At 39.7% G+C, this 19,652-nt stretch overlaps 2 protein-coding genes across 7 annotated transcripts in view; both read right to left on the reverse strand.

Moving 5' to 3' along the window:
* The window catches only part of RIDA (reactive intermediate imine deaminase A), a 113,254-nt gene that overhangs the window by 77,345 nt on the left and 16,257 nt on the right, over window positions 1-19,652 (reverse strand). The gene's annotated exons all lie outside the window — the stretch shown is intronic.
* The window catches only part of NIPAL2 (NIPA like domain containing 2), an 89,154-nt gene that overhangs the window by 3,546 nt on the left and 65,956 nt on the right, over window positions 1-19,652 (reverse strand). For 5 of the 6 annotated variants that reach the window (XM_078441667.2, XM_060611006.3, XM_060611005.3 and 2 more), the window contains 5 exons: window positions 15,707-15,803; window positions 8,286-8,421; window positions 6,305-6,393; window positions 1,873-1,936; window positions 621-715 (listed from right to left, as the gene is read on the reverse strand). In XM_078441667.2, coding sequence (XP_078297793.1) covers window positions 621-715; window positions 1,873-1,936; window positions 6,305-6,393; window positions 8,286-8,421; window positions 15,707-15,803 — 481 coding nt within the window. The remainder of the gene's footprint in view (window positions 1-620; window positions 716-1,872; window positions 1,937-6,304; window positions 6,394-8,285; window positions 8,422-15,706; window positions 15,804-19,652) is intronic. The other variant, XM_060611008.3, reaches the window with a different exon arrangement.

Below are 19,652 nucleotides of genomic sequence, written 5' to 3' on the forward strand. Positions count from 1 at the left end.
AGGACACAGCAAACTTTGCTTTGTTCTGAACATTGCTTCTGTTGTCTACGTGACTAAAGCAAGTTATTTCCCAGTGAGAGTGGGGGACTGGGAAGACGGTGCATGTTACGTGGATCAGGATGAAGGCAAATGTGGGGGAGGGGAAGAAGCTATTCATGTTCAGGTGACTGTGAAGAACATCCCTTTTGGTCCCACAGTGCAGAGGCCACCGCAGTCTTTCCAGGAACTATATTCCTTAGCAGCCCAACCTCTTGCCCTTAGATGTTCCTTCAAAGGCTCCCCAAGCAGCAGGGGTCTGCTGTTGGCAGCCATTCCCCACTCCTACCCCTCACCCTTTTTCAGTTTAAGGAAATCCAAAAAGGAAATGTGCGACATCACCCAAATCAAGAAAACAGGGCCAGTTCTTTTATATCCCCAGTGTTCTGTGCGAAATTGACATTCAAATAAATGATTACTAACACTTACAGTGAAAACATCACTTCTGGTTTCATCGCTAAATGTACATTTTTTAAGGAGAAGAATTATGTTTTATAGTAATTTTAACACCTCAAATAATAGCAGCGACTACTAATTTATATGGATAAAGTTTTCCATCATAAATTAAAGAATAGACAGTTTACCAGGAATATTTCCAAAATCAATGTAAGACTGTGGCAGATGTTCCTTATCTCGATTTCTTGTGATCAGAAACACACCAAGGAATGACAGAAAACACCTGTAAGAGTAATATTAATAAGGAACACAAGAACACTGAAACAACTCATGGTGTTAAATAACCGAGCTCCATATTCTACATGATGACACTAATTCCGTTGGTCTTGTTTTTTCTGTTTTTCATGGTAAGCCTTCTAGAACTTGTCTTAATAATACTTTCCCCCAGAACCAAGACCTGGGCAGCTTCCAATAAATCTCTGCCCCAGGTTTTTACCATCTGGAGGCTAAATCAGGCTCTAAACCCTTTGGGTAGACACTAGGTCTCATTTTCTATCCATGCATGCCCAGACCCATTACTGGCATGCAACACAAGCAAAAAAAAAAAAAAAAACAAAAAAACAAAAAAACAAAGTTCTTTAATTTTCTAAGAAATTTAATTGTCCTTGGCCATAAGAATAGTCATAGTTTCCAGATCCTAGAAGTTTAGGCTCGCCCAAGCATCTTATGAAATTGAATTTTCAAGCTAGATGGTTTTCTACACTGAAAATAGTCTGGGCTCAAGTCTGCATAACAATGGTCATGCAGAATACCAGATCAAGAAACAGCTAAAGTGCTAAGGGAGTGCCAGCTGGAACCAACAGAGGATCTCAGACATTGGTGACATTCTGTCAACATTCTGCCCTCTGTTTGCAAGGATGTCAGCAATGATGCCCACCAAATCTCCAGGAAGGGGGAATGATGGGCGTCCAGATACAAGGAAGGGGTACCACCAATCTGATGTTATTAGGTCCAAAGCTAATAATCTGTCCTAGACTTGACCTTTTATTCTAGATAATCCCAGAAGCATCTGTGGTTCCTGAGTGAGATCTAACCTAGAATTTTCCAAGAGTGAGGTAAATCTGATTTAGTACAAAAAGGTCATGGAGTAGCTACAACAACCAGTGGATTTATCGAGACTTTGGCTGGAACTGAACATCCCCAGTTTTAGAACCCTCAGAGAGATACCCAAATCACCAAGTCAAAGACACGGAGTCCTGTGTAGGGTCATATAGCACCCTGTGTAGGGTGTTAAATCGAAAAATATGTTTCTTTTAAGAGCTCAGGAAACTAATGTTTCTTATATTACCTTCCAATTTTCTATACCTGAGGTACAATGCCAAAAATCCTACATAAAAGTAATAGGATTTCACATTCCTTACTTCTGAGACACTTACTCACCCAAAAATATATATAAATATGGTAAGAAAAGCTGCACCAAGGAATTCCTGATAAAATATGATACCTATAACGGGAACGAAAGACAAACTTAATTTTAGGGTAAGAATACATATAAAAGCTACACACTGTTTTTTAAATTATGTTAATGTATTATTTTTTCTAGGCATAGGTACCCTTAAAATGCACATCCAGTAGCTTAGTTTGAAAATATTTGCAAGCCACACTCAGATTTTCAGTGATTTCAAAAAGAACATAGATTCGTAGGCTCTATGTAATGTATTCTTATTATACAATCAACACAATTAACATAACTTTTGCAAATAGAAATTTCTTATCCAGTTTAGGATTTAGCCCACTGGAACACGCAAGAAAACAAAACTCTAGTGCCATTCCCTACCTACAGTTTTAGGCCAGGGGTCAGCAAGCCTGACCAGAGAGCCTGCGTGGACTCTGGGGCCTCTGACACAGCATTCCCTTCAGGGCAGTTGTTGGCCGCCCAGACTGTCACTCTTGGCAATGCCCCGTGTGCACTCAGCCACTGGAGGGCGCCGTAGTCGTTCCACCCAGCCCCATTTCTCACTGTCAACCCCCTCTCCCTTCTCTTTCTTCTGGTTGCCCTTTTGGTGGAAGGAAAAGGTGGAAGGATGCGTTGTTTACTATGAGGAACTTTTCTTCTCTCCTTGTTGGTCTCAAGGATTTCTTCTTGGTCTAAGGTCCCAAAGCCTTCACAGAATTGTTTTTCTCTTAAAGCCATCTTTAAATTATGTATTACTTGGAATTGGATTTTTGTGTGTGCGGTGTTATCCTTGCTGGTTAGCCAACGAATGTTTACTGAGTCCTTTGGGTCAGCTACTGTTCGGGGTGCTACAGACACCATGATGAACAAGACAGAGCCCTATATGAAAGGAGTGCTCTCAGAAGCCCATCTCCTCACCTGGAGAATAAACTTCGTACAGGAAGGAACCACGTTCAGTCCTAATACATTATCTGTTGAATGGATGAGCAGGTTTGGAAGCATTTTTCCATGTTATTGCACACTTTTGTGTAATCATTTCAATGTTTCCATGTTATTCTAAGTAACTGCCCTATAATATTCATTTCTTTTAAGGGCATTTTCAGCTGTTTTGAAATTTTTTTACTGTGGAAAATTAGTGATAAACTTCTTCATATGTATTTTTTTCTCAGCATTTTAGGATTTTTCATTTATTTATTTGTTAATTTGCTTGTTTGTTTATTTGTTTAGAGAGCTCGCACATGTGCAGAATGGGGGAAGGGAGAGGCAGGTGGAGAGAATCCCAAGCAGGTTCCACGCTGTCAGTGCAGAGCCTGATGCAGGGCTCGATCTCACAGACTGTGAGATCATGACCTGGGCTGAAATCAAGAGTTGGTTGCTGAACTGACTGAGCTACTCAGGCACCCCAGGATCTTTCTTGTTATTGCTGCTTAACGCAGAATTTCTGCTTCAAAGAGTAGAAACATCTTTTTTAAAATGCATAGTAAAATACAAATGACAAAAAGTTCACCATCATAACCATTTTTAAGTTTGTAGTTGTGTTAAGTATATTCACATTATTGTACACCTAATGTCCAGACCCCTCTCACCTTGCAAAACTGGAAGTCTCTACCCATTATATGACAAGTCCCCATTTCCCCCTCCTCTAGCCTCTCTGGCAATCACCATGCTACTTTCCATATCTGTAAGTTTGACTACTCCGATACCTAATATAGGTGGGATCATACAGCATCTGTCTTTTTGTGACTGGCTTATCTCATAATGTCCTCAAGGTTCATCCATGTTGTAGCATGTCTCAGCATGTCCTACCTTTTTAAGGCTGGATAATAATATTTCATTGTATGACATACTATTCCACTCATCTGTTGATGGACATTTGAGTTTCTTCCACCTTTTGGCTGTTGTGAATAATGCTGCTATAACCCAAGCATACAAATATCTGTTCAAGTCCCTGCTTTCAATTCTTTTGGATATGGACCTAGAGGTGGAATTTCTGGACTGTATGGTAATTCTATGTTTAATTTTTTGAGGAATAGTGTTTTCCAGAGTGGCTACTCCATTTTATATCCCCATCAACAATGCACAGAGTTCAAATTTTTCCACATCCTCACTAACACTTGTTAATTCTTTTTTTTTTTATTTTTTGCTAGTAGCCACCCTAATGGGTAAAAGGTGGTGTCTCCTTGTAGTTTTGATTTACATTTCCCTAATGATTAGTGATGTTGAGCATCTTCTCGTGTGCTTATTGGTCATTCATACATCTTCTTTGGAGAAATGTCTGTTCAAGTCCTTTGCCCATTTTTAAATTGGGTTATTTTTGTTGTTGTTGTTGTTGAGTTGTAGGATCAAAGATTAGAAACATTTTTAAGGCTCTTGATGAAGACAATGAAACCCAGTTCTCGGAGGGTAGTACCATGCTACCCAACTCCACGAGAGTGCCAGTAATACTGCAGCCTTCTTGGCGTTAGTTATTGCAATAAAAAGAACAAAACAAAAACTTCACTAGTTCGTAGGCAAAATATGGTATCACATTGTAATTTTAAGCTAGACTTTTTGATGGGGGCAAAAAAGGAAAATTAGTCAAGAAGCTTCATCTCCATTCCATACTTCAGTAATAGCAGATGAACTATTATCACTTCCAGAAAGTTCCAGCCTCCCTGACTCATCAATTACTTGGCGTGCTAAATATTGAGATTCCAGCCCTGTTGGTCCTACTACAAAAATGTTCTTTTCAAGGGAAGTACATTTTTTACACGTCTTTACAACATTAACTATTAGGCTGTATGTCATGCCTGTACCTCTTTTTGGGCCCTATTATTTTTGTTTCTAATAATTCTAGGGCACACTAATGTGCCATCTTTTCATACTTTCTTTTGTCAGCAAGCATAAAATTCTAAAAAAAAATCAGATGTCTTGATATATGATCTTTCTCTTTAAACGTAAGGTTCAGTTTTGGGAAATAAAAAATGCATCGATTACTTTTAAAAACTGCCCACTGGCAGTCACATTGCCATGAAATAAGAAAGGTGTGTCAATTAGGAAACATAATCCCTAATTGCTTCCAAAATACATAAACTTTGCTTTGGGAAATGAACTTCCAATATAAGAAGGTAGTAAATATATCCAACAAGCCAATAAACTAGGGCATAACAGTACTAACCTTAGGAGTGGTATACTGGAATCTATTATATTTTGGTTTGGACCAAGTTTCAAATTTATGCTTTTTTTTTTTTTATCTCTTCTTTTTTTAAAATTTAATTTATTTTTTAAATTTACATCCAAGTTAGTTAGCATACAGTGCAACAATGATTTCAGGAGTAGATTCCTTCATGCCCCTTACCCATTTAGCCCACCCCTCCTCCCACAACCCCTCCAGTAACCCTCTGTTTGTTTTCCATATTTAAGAGTCTCTTACGTTTTTGTCTCCCTCACTGTTTTTATATTGTTTTTGCTTCCCTTCCCTTATATTCATCTGTTTTGTATCTTAAGGTCCTCATATGAGTGAAGTCAAATTTATGCTTTTAAAAAAAAACACTATTGTGTCTCACATATATGTTTCTGAATTGTCAATAAATACAAAAGGACTGTAATAGTAGAAAAATAGAGGCCAGAGCAGTGAAGATAGTAGCTTCTATTCTCATCTGCCTGCCTTTCCCTGGAACACTGGATTCAGTTTTGGACCCCAGTCTTTGATGTAGGTGATCAGCGGTGAGGGGCAAGGAAGGAGGAGTTAATGGAAAGAGGAATGTTTGGCCCAGAGACAAGACACAAGAGGACCCTTCAGCTGCTTTGATTATCAGAACGGCTGGCAAGGAGGGGCGCCTGGGTGGCTCGGTCGGTTGAGCGTCTGACTTCGGCTTAGGTCATGATCTCGAGGTCTGCGAGTTCGAGCCCCGTGTCGGGCTCTGTGCTCACAGCTCAGGGCCTGGAGCCTGCTTCGGATTCTGTGTCTCCCTCTCTCTCTGCCCTTCCCCCACTCGTGCTCTGTCTCTCTCTCTCTCTGTCAAAAATAAATAAACATTAAAAAAAAAATTAAAAGAAGGGCTGGCAAGGAGAAGACTCCAGAAAGCAGACCTAAGATGAGAGTCTTGAATTTACAGGGAGACTAGTTTCAACCCCACTATAAGGAAACACTTTCTAATAATTAGAGTGCTCCAAATAATTAGGGGGATCCAAAACAGGACTAAGCTGTCTCGGGAGACAGAGAGCACTGGGAAGCCTTCCCACAAAGCAGAATAACCTGTCTGCGAGGATGTTATGGAGCAAATTCAGACCCAGGTGGAGGTTAGCAGGGTATGATACCGGCTATGTAGGTCCTTTTAACCGAAGATTCCTTGGCTGTCTTGTTTACTCCGAGAGAAGCTTTATTTATGCTTTTTCGGGGGTCGAATCACCGGAGCAGAGAAAACCCAAGCTCACCTGCGATAATGGCGCTGGTCGTGAAGAAAACATGGTTAATGGGCACCACCATCGCTGTGTTGTAGAGCTTCGTGGCATGATTCAGGAACCTAGAGCAGAAGGCACTTACTGAAGCTCTGGCTCTAAGAGACGTTCGAGACGTTCAGCAACAAGTTAACAGTAACCTCAAGAAATGCATGTCCTTAAGCTACAACTACAAAGGGAAAGGAAGTGCAGTAAAAGGGCATTTCCAATCAGCAGTCATAGCTTATATGCATCTGATGTATGAGATCAGATGTCAGGTTTTATGGTCTGTTTAAACCAACAACAGTAACAATGAAAAGCAATTAATCATATTCTGAGGCCACAGAAGTTTGAGTTGGAAGTGAGTCAAGCTGCTGGACCAGTATCACACTGGAGCTGATTCATTAGGATAGACCCCAGAATCTGTTAAATATCATATCTGGGGAATAGTGTAGCTATCCATTGACATGCCACATGCCAAGAAGGAAGATGGAGAAGTAAAGGAATGTTTAATGTTTCAAAAACAATGCTCCGTGCTCCAGCTGCACAGCACATGTGGGGAGCTCAGTTTCGCACTCTGGCCACCAGCACGACTCAGGTTCCCACAGTGAAGCCGTGCTGCCCTGTCATTGACGTCAACTGAGCAATTTTAAAAAGCACTGACGTTTAGGTCCTGTCCTAGCACAATTAAAAAGAAATGCTTTGTGGGTAGATCCCAGGTGTGCCTGAGCACACGTGTGTGTACATGCATGCATGTATATGTGTGTGTGTACATGTACCTATCTATGAACAAACAGACCACTCCTCAGGCGGTTTTGATGGGTGGCCAGTTCTACAGTTCTAGTGCATTCACGGGGCATCAGTGTGGAAGAGGCAGGGACTGGGACAAGGGTGGTGGGAATGCAGGGTGCCTTGGGTTGTACCTGCCTCTTAAATTCATAAAGCTGAGTTTAAAGCTAACGATGCTAATCACCAAATTCCAAAAAGATGTTATAGCCGTGCTGATAAATTCGGAAGAAGAAAGGGAGATGAAACAAAGTGGCAACGCTCAAGCATTAGAAACACACTCATTCTCATAAGGAAATGACAAATGAAACAGTGACAAAACACTGGGTTTTTCCAGTCACGCTCCACCTTCCTTGCAACAGGCCCATGTCCGACCCAGAACTATTAGGCTTTGCTGCTAGCATCTATGGAGGGAACTCTTCCCTAAACTCTTCCCGAGTTTAGGCCCTGATTTCCCAGCTGGCTCCGGGATGGAGCTTTTGCACAGCATTTTGGGATAAACAGAAAACTTTCTGGCTGGCTAAAGACAGCCTCGCAGGCAAAGGCGTAATCATGATGTGAAACGGAGGGGAAGTGACTGGAGCAGAAGGAGGTGGCGGAGGGTGGGGGGGAGAGAAGAACAGAAATTTAAAATGTTTCATGTCACCACTCTTAGGCCCCAAGAGAAACATAAAACAATCATTCCGCGATCCCATGGGTACAAAGAAAATTCTGGCCAAGGATGCAAAGTTCTGGGGAAAGGATTTCCCTCCCGGCCAAACGTCTGGTTTTGTCCATCCCTGGGCAATTAATGAGCATGAGCTAAGAATGAAGGTGAAGGGTTCATGTATTTCCTATATTTAGAATGAAATCCTGGATGTGGACCTTCCCCTTTGATTTATTGCTAATGACAACCTGCGTACGATGGATATTAATTACAAGCAGAAGAGCATCAGGAAAGTATCAAAGTGCACTTAGCTAGATTGCGGCCATACTTTAGAACTCACAAGACATGAAGGCAAAGCTTAGTAAAAACTTATTATTGGACGCGAAGGAGAAAGCAAGGCGTGCTGGCTGAGGACAAGCTGAAGGCCCTTCACCCTCAGAAATCAGTTACACCTCATTTTAATTATCCACGGACGCCAATAAAGATTAATGTTCAGAGAAGCACGGGAATGTTGAAAGATTAGTGAATAGGTAGAAGCTAACTTACTTGACTTGGAAAACACAAGACGCTATCATGATGATAAACATGATATAGAAGATGGGATAAGTTAGTTGCATTTTATCCGTCGCAGAAAAAGTGATCATGCCTGAGACTGCTTTTACTGAAATGACAGTCAACGAGGCTGAAAAAGAAAACAGGAGACACAAATAAAATACATTTTTGAGACAGAATTAGCAACAAATATCTGAAGCTTACACAGTAGAGTGGTCAATACTCCAGTCATGCTTTCAGGACGCAGGCTTGTGAGAGGTGGGGGTAGGACGTGGCTCCGGACAAGTGGTAGCCCGGCCGCTCAAGCCGTGCGGCACTTTGAATTTGCCTAAATCAGCTAAAGATCTGCTACGCGACTGGGTGCTTTTTATCTTGGGAGCAAGATGCTTATTTTCCAGCCCTCACTGCTGAAAGGATGTCGCAGAGGTTATAATTACTAGGAGATGGGAGAGGAGAAAACAATGAAGGTGGGGGAGAGAAGCAAAGTCAGACAGTCCTTGTGACATGAGTGGGAAAATAACTATTAAACGATACTGAAAAATCGAAAGCCAAATAGATGAGAAAACTGGAGAATGGAAAGCGACTCCCTCTGTGAGTTTACTAAGAATTGTACTGAGTCTATGTCTGAGGCTTTTTGTTCATAAATGTCTAGAAGTCTCATGAAAAAAAATTTTTTTTGAAGACAGTAATAGGAAGCAGGACCGGAGCTGAGTATCCATCTCTCAGAGTCAACCATAAATCTAAGGATTACATAAGCACTTTCTATTTATACTCTTATGCTAAAGAGGAACCTGGCCTTAGGCAAACCAATTTTTCATAGGTTCCAAATAGCAATGAAGAAGTGACTTGATAAGGTTATAATATGAAAGCAATGAGGCATTTTCCAGAAACACCATGTCTCTGTAGGAAGAAAATAGTGTTTTCTTTTGGTTTTAGGTTGCTTAAATTTAATGTCGCATCTAATTCCGTAACTAAGCTGAAACCTACAGAAAGTGAAAAAAATAATTTTTACGTGAAATCAAATAACTCTAAGTCAAAGGCAATGAGAACAAGAAACATTTTCTTTGTGCTGTTGGTCTACCTGGTCATGATATATCTGAGCTTTATCCCTTTTAGCTTTTGAAAAGGCATTATATAGAGAGAATGTTTAAAATAGCAGCTGATGGCCAACCAGGGAAAGCCTCCCATAACCTCCTTTTCCAAAAACTGAAAATATACTTCAACTTGAAGAGTACCAGGGCACACTTCCAAATCAGGCATTTTCCTTTCCATTAAAAATCGTAACAGAGAACAGGTGACAAATTCTAAAAACAAACCCCCAATCTGAACAAAGAGGCCCTTACAACTGGGTCCCTCTTCATCTTTAAATAGCTTTTGACCTGATCATCTTACATGTTTTCTACAGATTATGACAATAGTCCTATCTCAGCTAATCTAGGAATTTTATCTGCAGTGATGTGTGCCACTTGATGGTTTACGTTTGTAAGGTTAGCTCTTGAGGGACCTTGATTTCCTCTTCAAAATTTTGCTTGAAATTAGAGTACAATGTGGTTATGGCCTTGTGGTCTGAACAGCCAGGTTTCCCAAAGGGATCATTAATGGGGAAGGAGTTGAACACACTATTCCATTAGCCTCAGAACCTCAGGATTGCAAAGGCCCTTCAAGGTCATCTAATGCAACTACCTACCATCTGATGTTAAATTATACTTGACCGCAAAACAAAAACAAAACTAGACTTTTTATTAAATAGCTAAACCAACTATTGGTTTGCTAATATAGTTAATCACTGTATTTCCAAAGCATGTGCAATCACCAACCAATTAATCACTCTTTATTGTAATTCTGCAAGTTATTTCTAGGCTGGTGACAAGTACTTCTGTTTTATTTTTGGGTGGGAATGTGGTTGGTGAGGACAGGTGAAAATACAAAATTTAATATGCTATCATTCTAATGTATACATAAAAAATATAAAGTGCTTATATATTTTCTATTTTTATATACAGAAAAAAAAAGCTAGGAAAAAATGCCAGAAGAAACAATGTCAAGATCCTATCGGTAGTTATCTCTAGGCACTGGGATTATGAAGAACATTTAAAGTCATTTTTTAAAACTATAAAAGTTTATATGTTCCTTTAAGAAAATTTGGAAAAATGCAGAAAAGCCTGGAAAGAAAAATGAAAATCACCTGTAATCTCAACACTCATCCCCAAGTCATTTTTAACATTTGGGAATATTTCTTTGCAGCTATTTTCCTGTCTCTGGATATGAATACATTATAACATATGTATATACATATGTTATATATATATAACAAATAGTATATACTATTTAGGAACCTAGTTTCAACTGCCATCAAGTATTTTCTATGCCATTAAATATTCTTCTGAGCATGATTTTCATCAGCTGTGAAGTATGCCTTTGCATGAATTATACTTCATCTTGGTAATTCCCTATTTTTTGCATATTTAGGTTATTTAGGTACATCCTTTTTTTTTTCTGGAATTAAAAATGAGGTTGTGATGAATATCCCTGAACATATATCTTTGCAAAGCACTCTGCCAATTGCCCTAGGGAAATGAGCTATGGGGCGGGGGAGTGGGGTGGGGGTGGGGGCTCTGTGACAGATGCTGTTCTTCTGAAATATACTGGCAAGCTGCCTTCTACAGACTATCAGTCACATTACCATAGTACTGTGAGGCAGTGCTCAGTTACATGGATTTTTACCTTTTTCTTGATGGCCCTCTCTGTTTTTCTTATTTCTCAACAATAGACATGTATTACTGTCGTCATCACAGTGGTACTGCTTTTGCCTGACATAGCTGACCTGTGTTTGAAATCTGGCCTTCTCGGTTTCCTCCGACTTCATCAACTGTTCCTTCCAGAGACTTTCCCAAATTGCTACCAATGTCTCCTTATTAGAGCCACAAATATTTCACTTATTAATTTGGCTTCCATAATCTGAGTATGCTAAGCATAGAGAAGGACTTCCTAGCTTTCTCAGCTTCCTGATCAGTTGAAAGCATCTTTTTAAAAAATTTTTATTTATTTATTTTGAGAGAGAGAGCGGGAGAGGGGCAGAGAGAGAGGGAGAGACAGAGACTCTCAAGTAGGTTCGGTACCATCAGTGTGGAACCTTGATGCGGGTCTCGAACCCACAAACCGTGAGACCATGACCTGAGCTGAAACCAAGAGTCGGACGCTTAACCAACTGAGCCACCCAGGTGCCCCTAGTTGGAAGTATTCGGTTGGGAGTTTTAAGACTTAAGAACTGCAGCCACAGGCCTGGGGAGCCCCTCACCAGAAGCCAGTTTTCTTTCTTCCTGGTTGCCCTCACTTTCTATTTTCTTTTTAGTTCATTTTTTTTAATCTATCACATGAACAATATTAACAATAAAGTAAAAACAAATCCACCTGCATACTACTGTTACCTCTCACTCATCTCCAGCGTCTGCTTCATGCGCGTTTTTAATCACAACGAAGGTAGGTACCGTGTTGTGTGCTACATTTTCCATTTAATTTGACACTCTACTATTTTTCAAAGCGGCTACATGGTTTCCATACTCATTTTTTCTTGTAGAAGTCATCAGTGATCATTGTAAGATGCCTAACCAGCACAGATAAGTATCAAGGGAAGAGTGGGCAATCTTTTCCTCATTTCTTAGTATGATGACAGCACTTGTGCTATTTCTCCAGCATGTAGGCTTCAGCTTTTGGTTTAAGAGAAATATATTTTTCCAATTTCACAGAAACATAGACTAGAATGGTGGTTGTCAGGGGCAGGGAGTAGGGGGAAGGGAGTGATGTAGGTCAAAGGGTCTAAATGTTTAGTTTAAGAAGAGTAAATTCTGAGGATCTAAGACACAGCATGGGGACTACAGTTAATAATGCAGTATTGTATACTTCAGAGTTGCTGAGAGATCTTAAGCATTCTCATTACACACACACACACACACACACACACACAGTTCACTATGTTAACTATAGGGGGTGATAAATGCATTCATTATCATGAGCCCAGTAATCATTCTGTGATGTATATGCGCATCAAATTACCACGTGGTGTACTTGAATACATACACTCTATGTGTCAATAATTTCCCAATAAAGTGAAAATTATTAAAAAGAGAGAAATATGTTTTTAACACAGATATCTTTCTATTCTGATTACATTTCAAATTCTTTATTAGGAACGGATATTAAATTTTAACATGTCTTTTCAGCATCTGGATATTTACATGATATTTCCCTTTTTGAGCCATTAACATGATGAACTATATCAATGGATTTCTTTTTTTTTTTTTTTTTTTTAATGTGTATTTATTTTTGAGACAGAGAGAGACGGAGCATGAACAGGGGAGGGTCAGAGAGAGAGGGAGACCCAGAATCTGAAACAGGCTCCAGGCTCTGAGCTGTCAGCACAGAGCCTGATGCGGGGCTTGAACTCACGGATGGTGAGATCATGACCTGAGCTGAAGTCCGACGCTAGCCGACTGAGCCACCCAGGCGCCCCATATCAATGGATTTCTTAAAGAACCATGCTTTCATTCCCATAATTAATTTGGTTAATTCAAATGTTTTCTCTGTGCTCACTGTCCTCAGTTCTAGGTAATTACATACAGTGTAACTAGAACAGACATGGCTGTGTCCTCACAGAACTGATTAGGTGGAGAAGATGAGCAATATCAGAATGTAAATATGTAAGTAGGATATGTAAGCATAAATTGTAAGCGTTACAGAGAGAAAGAACCGGCTTCATTAAGACCACTTGGTCATGAAGTATGTCGGGTTTTTTTTTTCTGGATTCTACTTGCTAATTTTTTGAGACTTTTACATTAATATTGAGTGGGGAAATTAGTACAGGGTATTCTTACTGTGTGCTACTTGGGATCAGTATTGATACTCATTATGTAAACAAAACGGGAAAGCTTTCTTCTTATGTCCTCGAATAGTGTGAACAACAACAACAAAACAGAATCTGTTTCTTAAAGATTTAACCTTCTAGGTTGAAAGTAAAGATGGGGGGTGGGAGGGTGGGGAGGGTGGGTGATGGGTATTGACGAGGGCATCTTTTGGGATGAGCACTGGGTGTTGTATGGAAACTAATTTGACAATAAATTTCATATAATAAAAAAAAAAGAAAATCAAGTATGTAGGCCTGATTCTTTTCAGGATGTAGCTTTTTAAACCGTTCTTCCATGTCCTCCATATCTATTTTCCTTTAAAAAATAATCAATTTAATCAAATTTTCATCTTTGTTGTTGCTTTTATTTCTAATTTTGTATATTTGAGATTTTTCCTTTTTTTTTTTTGTCTTATGAAGGATATATTTTAACGTCTTTTAAGAATAGATTCTTGGGTTTATTTATCAATCCATTGTTTTTCTGTGCTCTATTTCATTAATTTTTACCTTTATTAATCACTCCTTTCTGCTTGCTTCAGCTTTATTTCAGTGTTTTTTTCCCTCCCGTTTTGAGCTGAGTGCTTGACTTACATTTAATGTAATGAATTTCCTTCTGAATACAGCATTAGTCATAAACTACAGGTTTAATATTAAGTGTTTTCATAATAATTTAAAAATATATGCTGCAATGAAAGCTTGGTTTCTACTTGGGCCCAGCTGCAGTTTAAAAGTAGTGTCAGCATTTCCAGATGTTACAGTTTTACTGGTTTCTGTTATTTTTGTTATTATTTTCTGTTTTTATTTCACTGTGATCTGAGAATGTGGTCCATACTTCGACTTCCTGGAATTTATCAAGGATTTCTTTGTGGGCAATTACACAATTGACTTCTGTAAATGTCACACAGGCACTTGAAGGCAGGTGTATGGTCTGTTTTCAGGATTTAGAGTTCAACGTTAGAGCAGCGTTGAGGACTCATTCTTCTGTCCTTATAGATCTTTCTGTCTACCTACCTTCCATGAACTAAGAGAAGTCTTCTACTCCTCTCATATTTCTATTAACATCGTTTTCAAAAGAGCTGCTGCCTGAATCTCCTGAGGGCCCCTGGCCTTGGTGTCTCCCCCTCCCAACCCTCAATTCTGCCACGATGAGCAGCTAAATACTAATATGGGGCCTCCAGGAGCCTTTGCTTCTGCCTGGATTTTAACTTAGATAGTAATAGTATGCCCTTTTGCTTTCTTTTACTTTCAGTCTGAGTTAACTTGTTTTAGATGACATTTATGTATGAAGTCAGAGTATTTCACAACCAGCAAGGGCCGGTTAGAAAGGTCACCATTTCTACAACTCTTGTGGAGCTAAACCAGAGAACTGTGGATGAATCCAATTTCAGAATCTTTTTTCAAAATCAATTTGGGAATTTTTCTGAAGCCCAATATGGGAATCTTTCTTTATTATTAGGTGAATTTACCCTATTTACATTTATGATCATAAACTGCTATGTATGATCTTAATTCTGTTATCTTATTTTCCTATTTAAAATGTCCTTTATTTTCAATATTTTCCTATATAATGTGCATTTTATCTCTTAGTTGTTTGCTTTTGTTCTCCCTATCTGGCAATTTGGAAAGAAACAACAGTAAAGTTCTTCTTCCATTCTTTTCATCAACAGCATACCTGACTGTGGTATAAATTCATTTCTACAAGTAATTATCACAAGTACAAATCTTCCAATTCAAAGGAGAGAACTAGTTTGTGAAATGAAGATGGACAAATGAAACTCAGCCCCTCCTTAGCATGAAGGTTGCTGCCTGTCCCAGTGGTATAGGTATAATCTACAGAATCATAGCAAACAACACACGACGTATGGTTCACTTTATTGGCAAGGAAGAGGAAAAAAAAGAATTATAAATAACTTTTTAAAAGGCAATTTTCCAAGTGATTAGTGAGAGCTCCTAGTGTTGATTTATATGAAGACGTGTGTGTGTGTGTGTGTGTGTGAGAGGAGGGGGAAAGGGAAGATTTAAAAATACACAGTGGGCTTACAGAACCATCAGTTTTAAAATCCTGGGAAAAAAAAGGAAATGGGTAGACAAACAATGAATGAAAGAAATGTTGTATTTAAGAAAATCATACTGCTTACATTTACATTTCATATTAGCCACATTTTGGTAAGTAATTCCTGATAAAAAAGTTTCAATTGGGATCATCCTTTTGTTCCTCTTTTAATATTTTCCAATTACATCCTAAGAAACAAAATCCTCCAACTGTCAGAGAGCAAATAAAATTACTCAGAAGTAAAAACGCTGACATGTTTTTAAAGGAACTAAACAGACACCACTTGTAGATATGGATGTGCAAAATACAGTTTGCGTGATTGAGCCTGGGTTTCTTTCTGCAGATCAGAGTTGAAAAGTAGAAACAATGAGAAAGGAACAGAATGCTTAAGTGTTCTCCTTCAAACCTCTTTTTTCACTTAGCATGGTTAGATTGGAGAATGAGAGAACAGTACGTTCTTACCTAGAAGTGCCACCAGGCTTAGCAGGATCACCATGTGCTTCATTGCTTTTCTTTTATGGAAATAGAGGAGGGTGCAGAAAATTAATATTTCGAAAATCTAGAAGTGAAAAAGATGCAAAAGAGTAGAGTATAAATTATTTTACACACAGCCTTCTGAATGCCACACTTCTCTTTCTGGTTTTGCAACAGTTCGTTCCCCTGTGAGAATTGAGGGTGCCTGGCGTTCCTGAGGACAATTACAAACATATGAGGACACTATATGGAACCTCAGCCATCCAGACCCAGAGCTCTAACCTCACCTATATGCCAACGATGCCGAGATCGGCAACCCTGATCTCATTTACCCAACTATCTTCTAGACATCTCCACGCGTACATTTAATAGCATAGCACACAAATGCGGGCAGTAAATTCCTGAAGGCCTTCCTTCCCCACCATCCCTCATGGGGCCTTCACCCCTGCAATGAATGGCCTCACCACACACCTTTTGCACCAGCCAGCAACTCCTTCCTTTCCATCACTCCCCGCCGCCCTCTCTCTGACCACTGCAACAGCTTCCAATTCATCTCGGATTCTACTCTTGCCTCTACAACCCAGCCATTCAGCGGCCAGAGGAATCATTTAAAAGCACAATTTGAATAATGAACTAGGTCATTCATAGAGAATGTATATGATACACATATAAGGTATTTACATAATATGACAAGTAGTCATGTGCCCTGCACCTAGCCAGAGAAAGAGAACCTACCCATACTTTGAGGTCTCCTGTGCACCCCACCCCAATTGCACCCCCCTCCTCCTCGGCTCTCCCCAGCAACCACCACACTGAATTCTGTGTTTACTCTTCATTTTCTTTACGGTTTACCACCTTTCATGTGTCTCCCAACAGCGCCTTGTTTATTTTTGCACATGTCTGGACTTTATACATGCAGAATCATACTTGGTTTTGATTACTTGCTTTTTTCCCCCACTGTGCATTGTTTATGAGATTTATCCAGGATGATACATGTAATAGAATTACATATTATATCCAGTCATTCCTCTGCTTAAATCTCCTATGGTTTTCTATCACATTAAGAATAAAATCCTGGATGGCCCACCTCTGCCAGGCACAGATCCCCCACCCCCTGCCAGTTCTCTGCAATGCTCAGATTGCTCTTGCCTTTGCACTAACTGCACTAACTGTTGGAGTTGCCTGGAATACGCCTTCCCTGATCTCCCTACAATGGCTCCTTCTAGTCACTCTAGTCACTCAAAGGAGTCACTCAGCTTACACATCACTTCCTCCAAGATGTCTTCTCTGACTGCTCTAACAGAGCCACCCCTCATTTACTGTGGAGTGTAGAATATTTCCTGTTCATGCATTTGTATGTTTCTTGTCTGTCTCCCCAACTAGCACATCAGTTCTATGAGAACAGGGACTTTATCTGTCCTGTTTGCTACTGTCTTTAGTGCCTGGGAACAGTCGGCTACTCAATGAGTATTTATGGAATTAACGAATAAATTACACCTCAAATTTATTATGAACACCTTGCCAAAAACCAAGACTTAATGTCTAATAAACTGAGTGTTCAATAAATATTAATTGACTGAATGTCTAAAATTTTCCTGCCCATAAGAAAACTCTAATGTAACTTTGAGTTCTCAGTTTTATTTTTGTTTTCACTTTTTTCTTTTTTGAAGTCCTTAAGATAGCCTGATGCAAGTAATTTTTTTTCAAAGAGGTAGTATCCCTGGCCTGAAATCGTAAATATGAATGTTTACTTTTCTGACATAAAAACACCACCACTAATTTTTTCCTTAAAAATTACTAGAGTTACGGACTTCAGTACATTCAGGACTATATTTTACTTATGGAGCCATCTCTAAATCAACATGAATCTCTACTGTTTCAGTTCAAGGTTTGCTTTTTTCTTTGTTTAATCCTCTGTGGGCATGGAAAGCAGCAAGACCATATCTTCCTCATTTAAAAACCTTTCATCTCATGTGGAAGATTAAGTCATCCCTCAGCTTTTTCCTGGTAAATTAAACCAATTACTTTAACTTTTTCTTAAAGGACTTTTTGCCAGGTCTTTAATTGAATCAAGCCATGCTACAAAGGCTATTAAACTCCTATCACTTTGTCTTCCCCCAAACTGCCATCACAACATGGGTTGGGTGTCCCCACCTCTGTGCAGCTCATCAATCGTTAGCAGAAATACCCCTGTCGGCTTCACTCCCCTCTCAACCACAGGCTTCCATTTCTCACACTGACATAAACAACTCACGGCAGCATTTGGGACCACTGTATTTGTTGCTGGAAAGAAGGTGGCTCAGCCTGCATTAATGCACAGAGTGTCTTAGCTAAATCTGTTAGCGGGAGGATTATTAATTGGGGGGAAGGGAGAAATGAGGGTAGTTATCAGTTCTAAATATCAAATATGACTGTCTTTCTTTCTTTCTTTCTTTCCTTTCTTTCCTTTCTTTCTCTTCCAAATTCCATCTCTGTGGTTAACACGAGCTCCTATGACTCACAGAATGGCTGTCATTGCCCTGCATTCTGCCTTGTGGCAAGAGGTCACGGAGCTCCCAGGAATAAAATATTCAAGCAGCATGAATTAATGTTAATTTTTTTTCCTAGCAACATTTCTCCCCCTCTCTGAAAATATCACTGTTAAAGCGGCTGTGATTTCTACAGGTTGCTGAGACCCAGGGAGAGGCTGCTTTGCTGATTGCTGTCTCAGAGGTCAGAAATAATAACGGCACTTAACTGCAGGCTCACCACCCGCTCTGCTTGTGCCAATTCACTCAATCCTCACAACCTGAGGAAGCAGGCACTATTTTACAGATGAAGAAACCAAGGCTCAGAGGGGTTAAATGACGTAGGTCTGGTAGGCAGAATAATGGCCTCCCAAAGACGCCCATGTCCTAATCTCTGTAACTTGTGTGTATGTTACTTTACATGGCAGAGGGGCTTTGGAGATGCAATTAAGGCTATGGACCTTGAGATGGGGAGATTATCCTGGATTATCCAAGAGGGCTCAAAGTAATCATACGAGTCCTAAAAAGCAGAGAACCATCCCAGGCATGGTCAGAGAGAGATGGAACATGAGAAAGAACAGCGTCAAGGAAGGCTGGTGGCCTCTAGAAGGTGGAAAAGGCAAGGAAATGGATTCTCCTCCAGAGGCACAGGCAAGGAATATAACCCTGCCAATACCTTGATTTTAGCCCAGTGAGACCCGTGTTGGACTTCTGACCTTTAAAACTCTAAGATAATAAATCTGTATTGCTTTAAGCCACTAAGTCTGTGGCAATTCGTTATGGAAGTAATTGGAAGCTAACTTAGGTTCTGGTATCTGAAGTCCTTCCAGAAGAACAGAATCTTCAGGATAAGTTTTCTGAATTGACTGGGTTTTTCTGGATTGGTTCTCTCATCTAATTAGATTTAAAGGCACTCATCACCCTGTTTTTGGTGGTAAGGAGTACTGGCGGGCCATGGGATGATGTGACAAAAGAGATACAGGCTCCTGGGCCTTGTTTCTGAGGCTTCTACTTCACGCAAGCCTTAAACGTAACACGAACATGGACGTTCCATGGACATCCATCTGGTGCCGGTAAACACCCGAGACAGGGAGATGCTGTCAGCCAGCCTGGGATACAATTTTACAATCCTCTTTTGAGAAATGTACAGCTTATTCAGACTCTAAAATGCTTTCTTATTCATTTGAGTAGTTATTTGATCAGTCCTAAAAAGCAATTCAGGTACTGCATTTCTATTCAGTGTAATACAAGAGTAGCTAGATGAATGATCCTTCAAAGAATAGCCTTAATTGCTGTAATTATGATCTCTGCAGTCATGGTTTGCAGAAAAAGCATGGAAACCTCCATCTCTAAGGATTAAATATTAATTACCTCGATGTTTAAGCCAAACTTAAACATCGATGTCAGATTTAAGCCAAACTTCAGCT

The sequence above is a fragment of the Panthera onca genome, chromosome F2 (assembly GCF_046562875.1).
Source record: "Panthera onca isolate mPanOnc1 chromosome F2, mPanOnc1 haplotype 2, whole genome shotgun sequence".
Classification (NCBI taxonomy): domain Eukaryota; kingdom Metazoa; phylum Chordata; class Mammalia; order Carnivora; family Felidae; genus Panthera; species Panthera onca.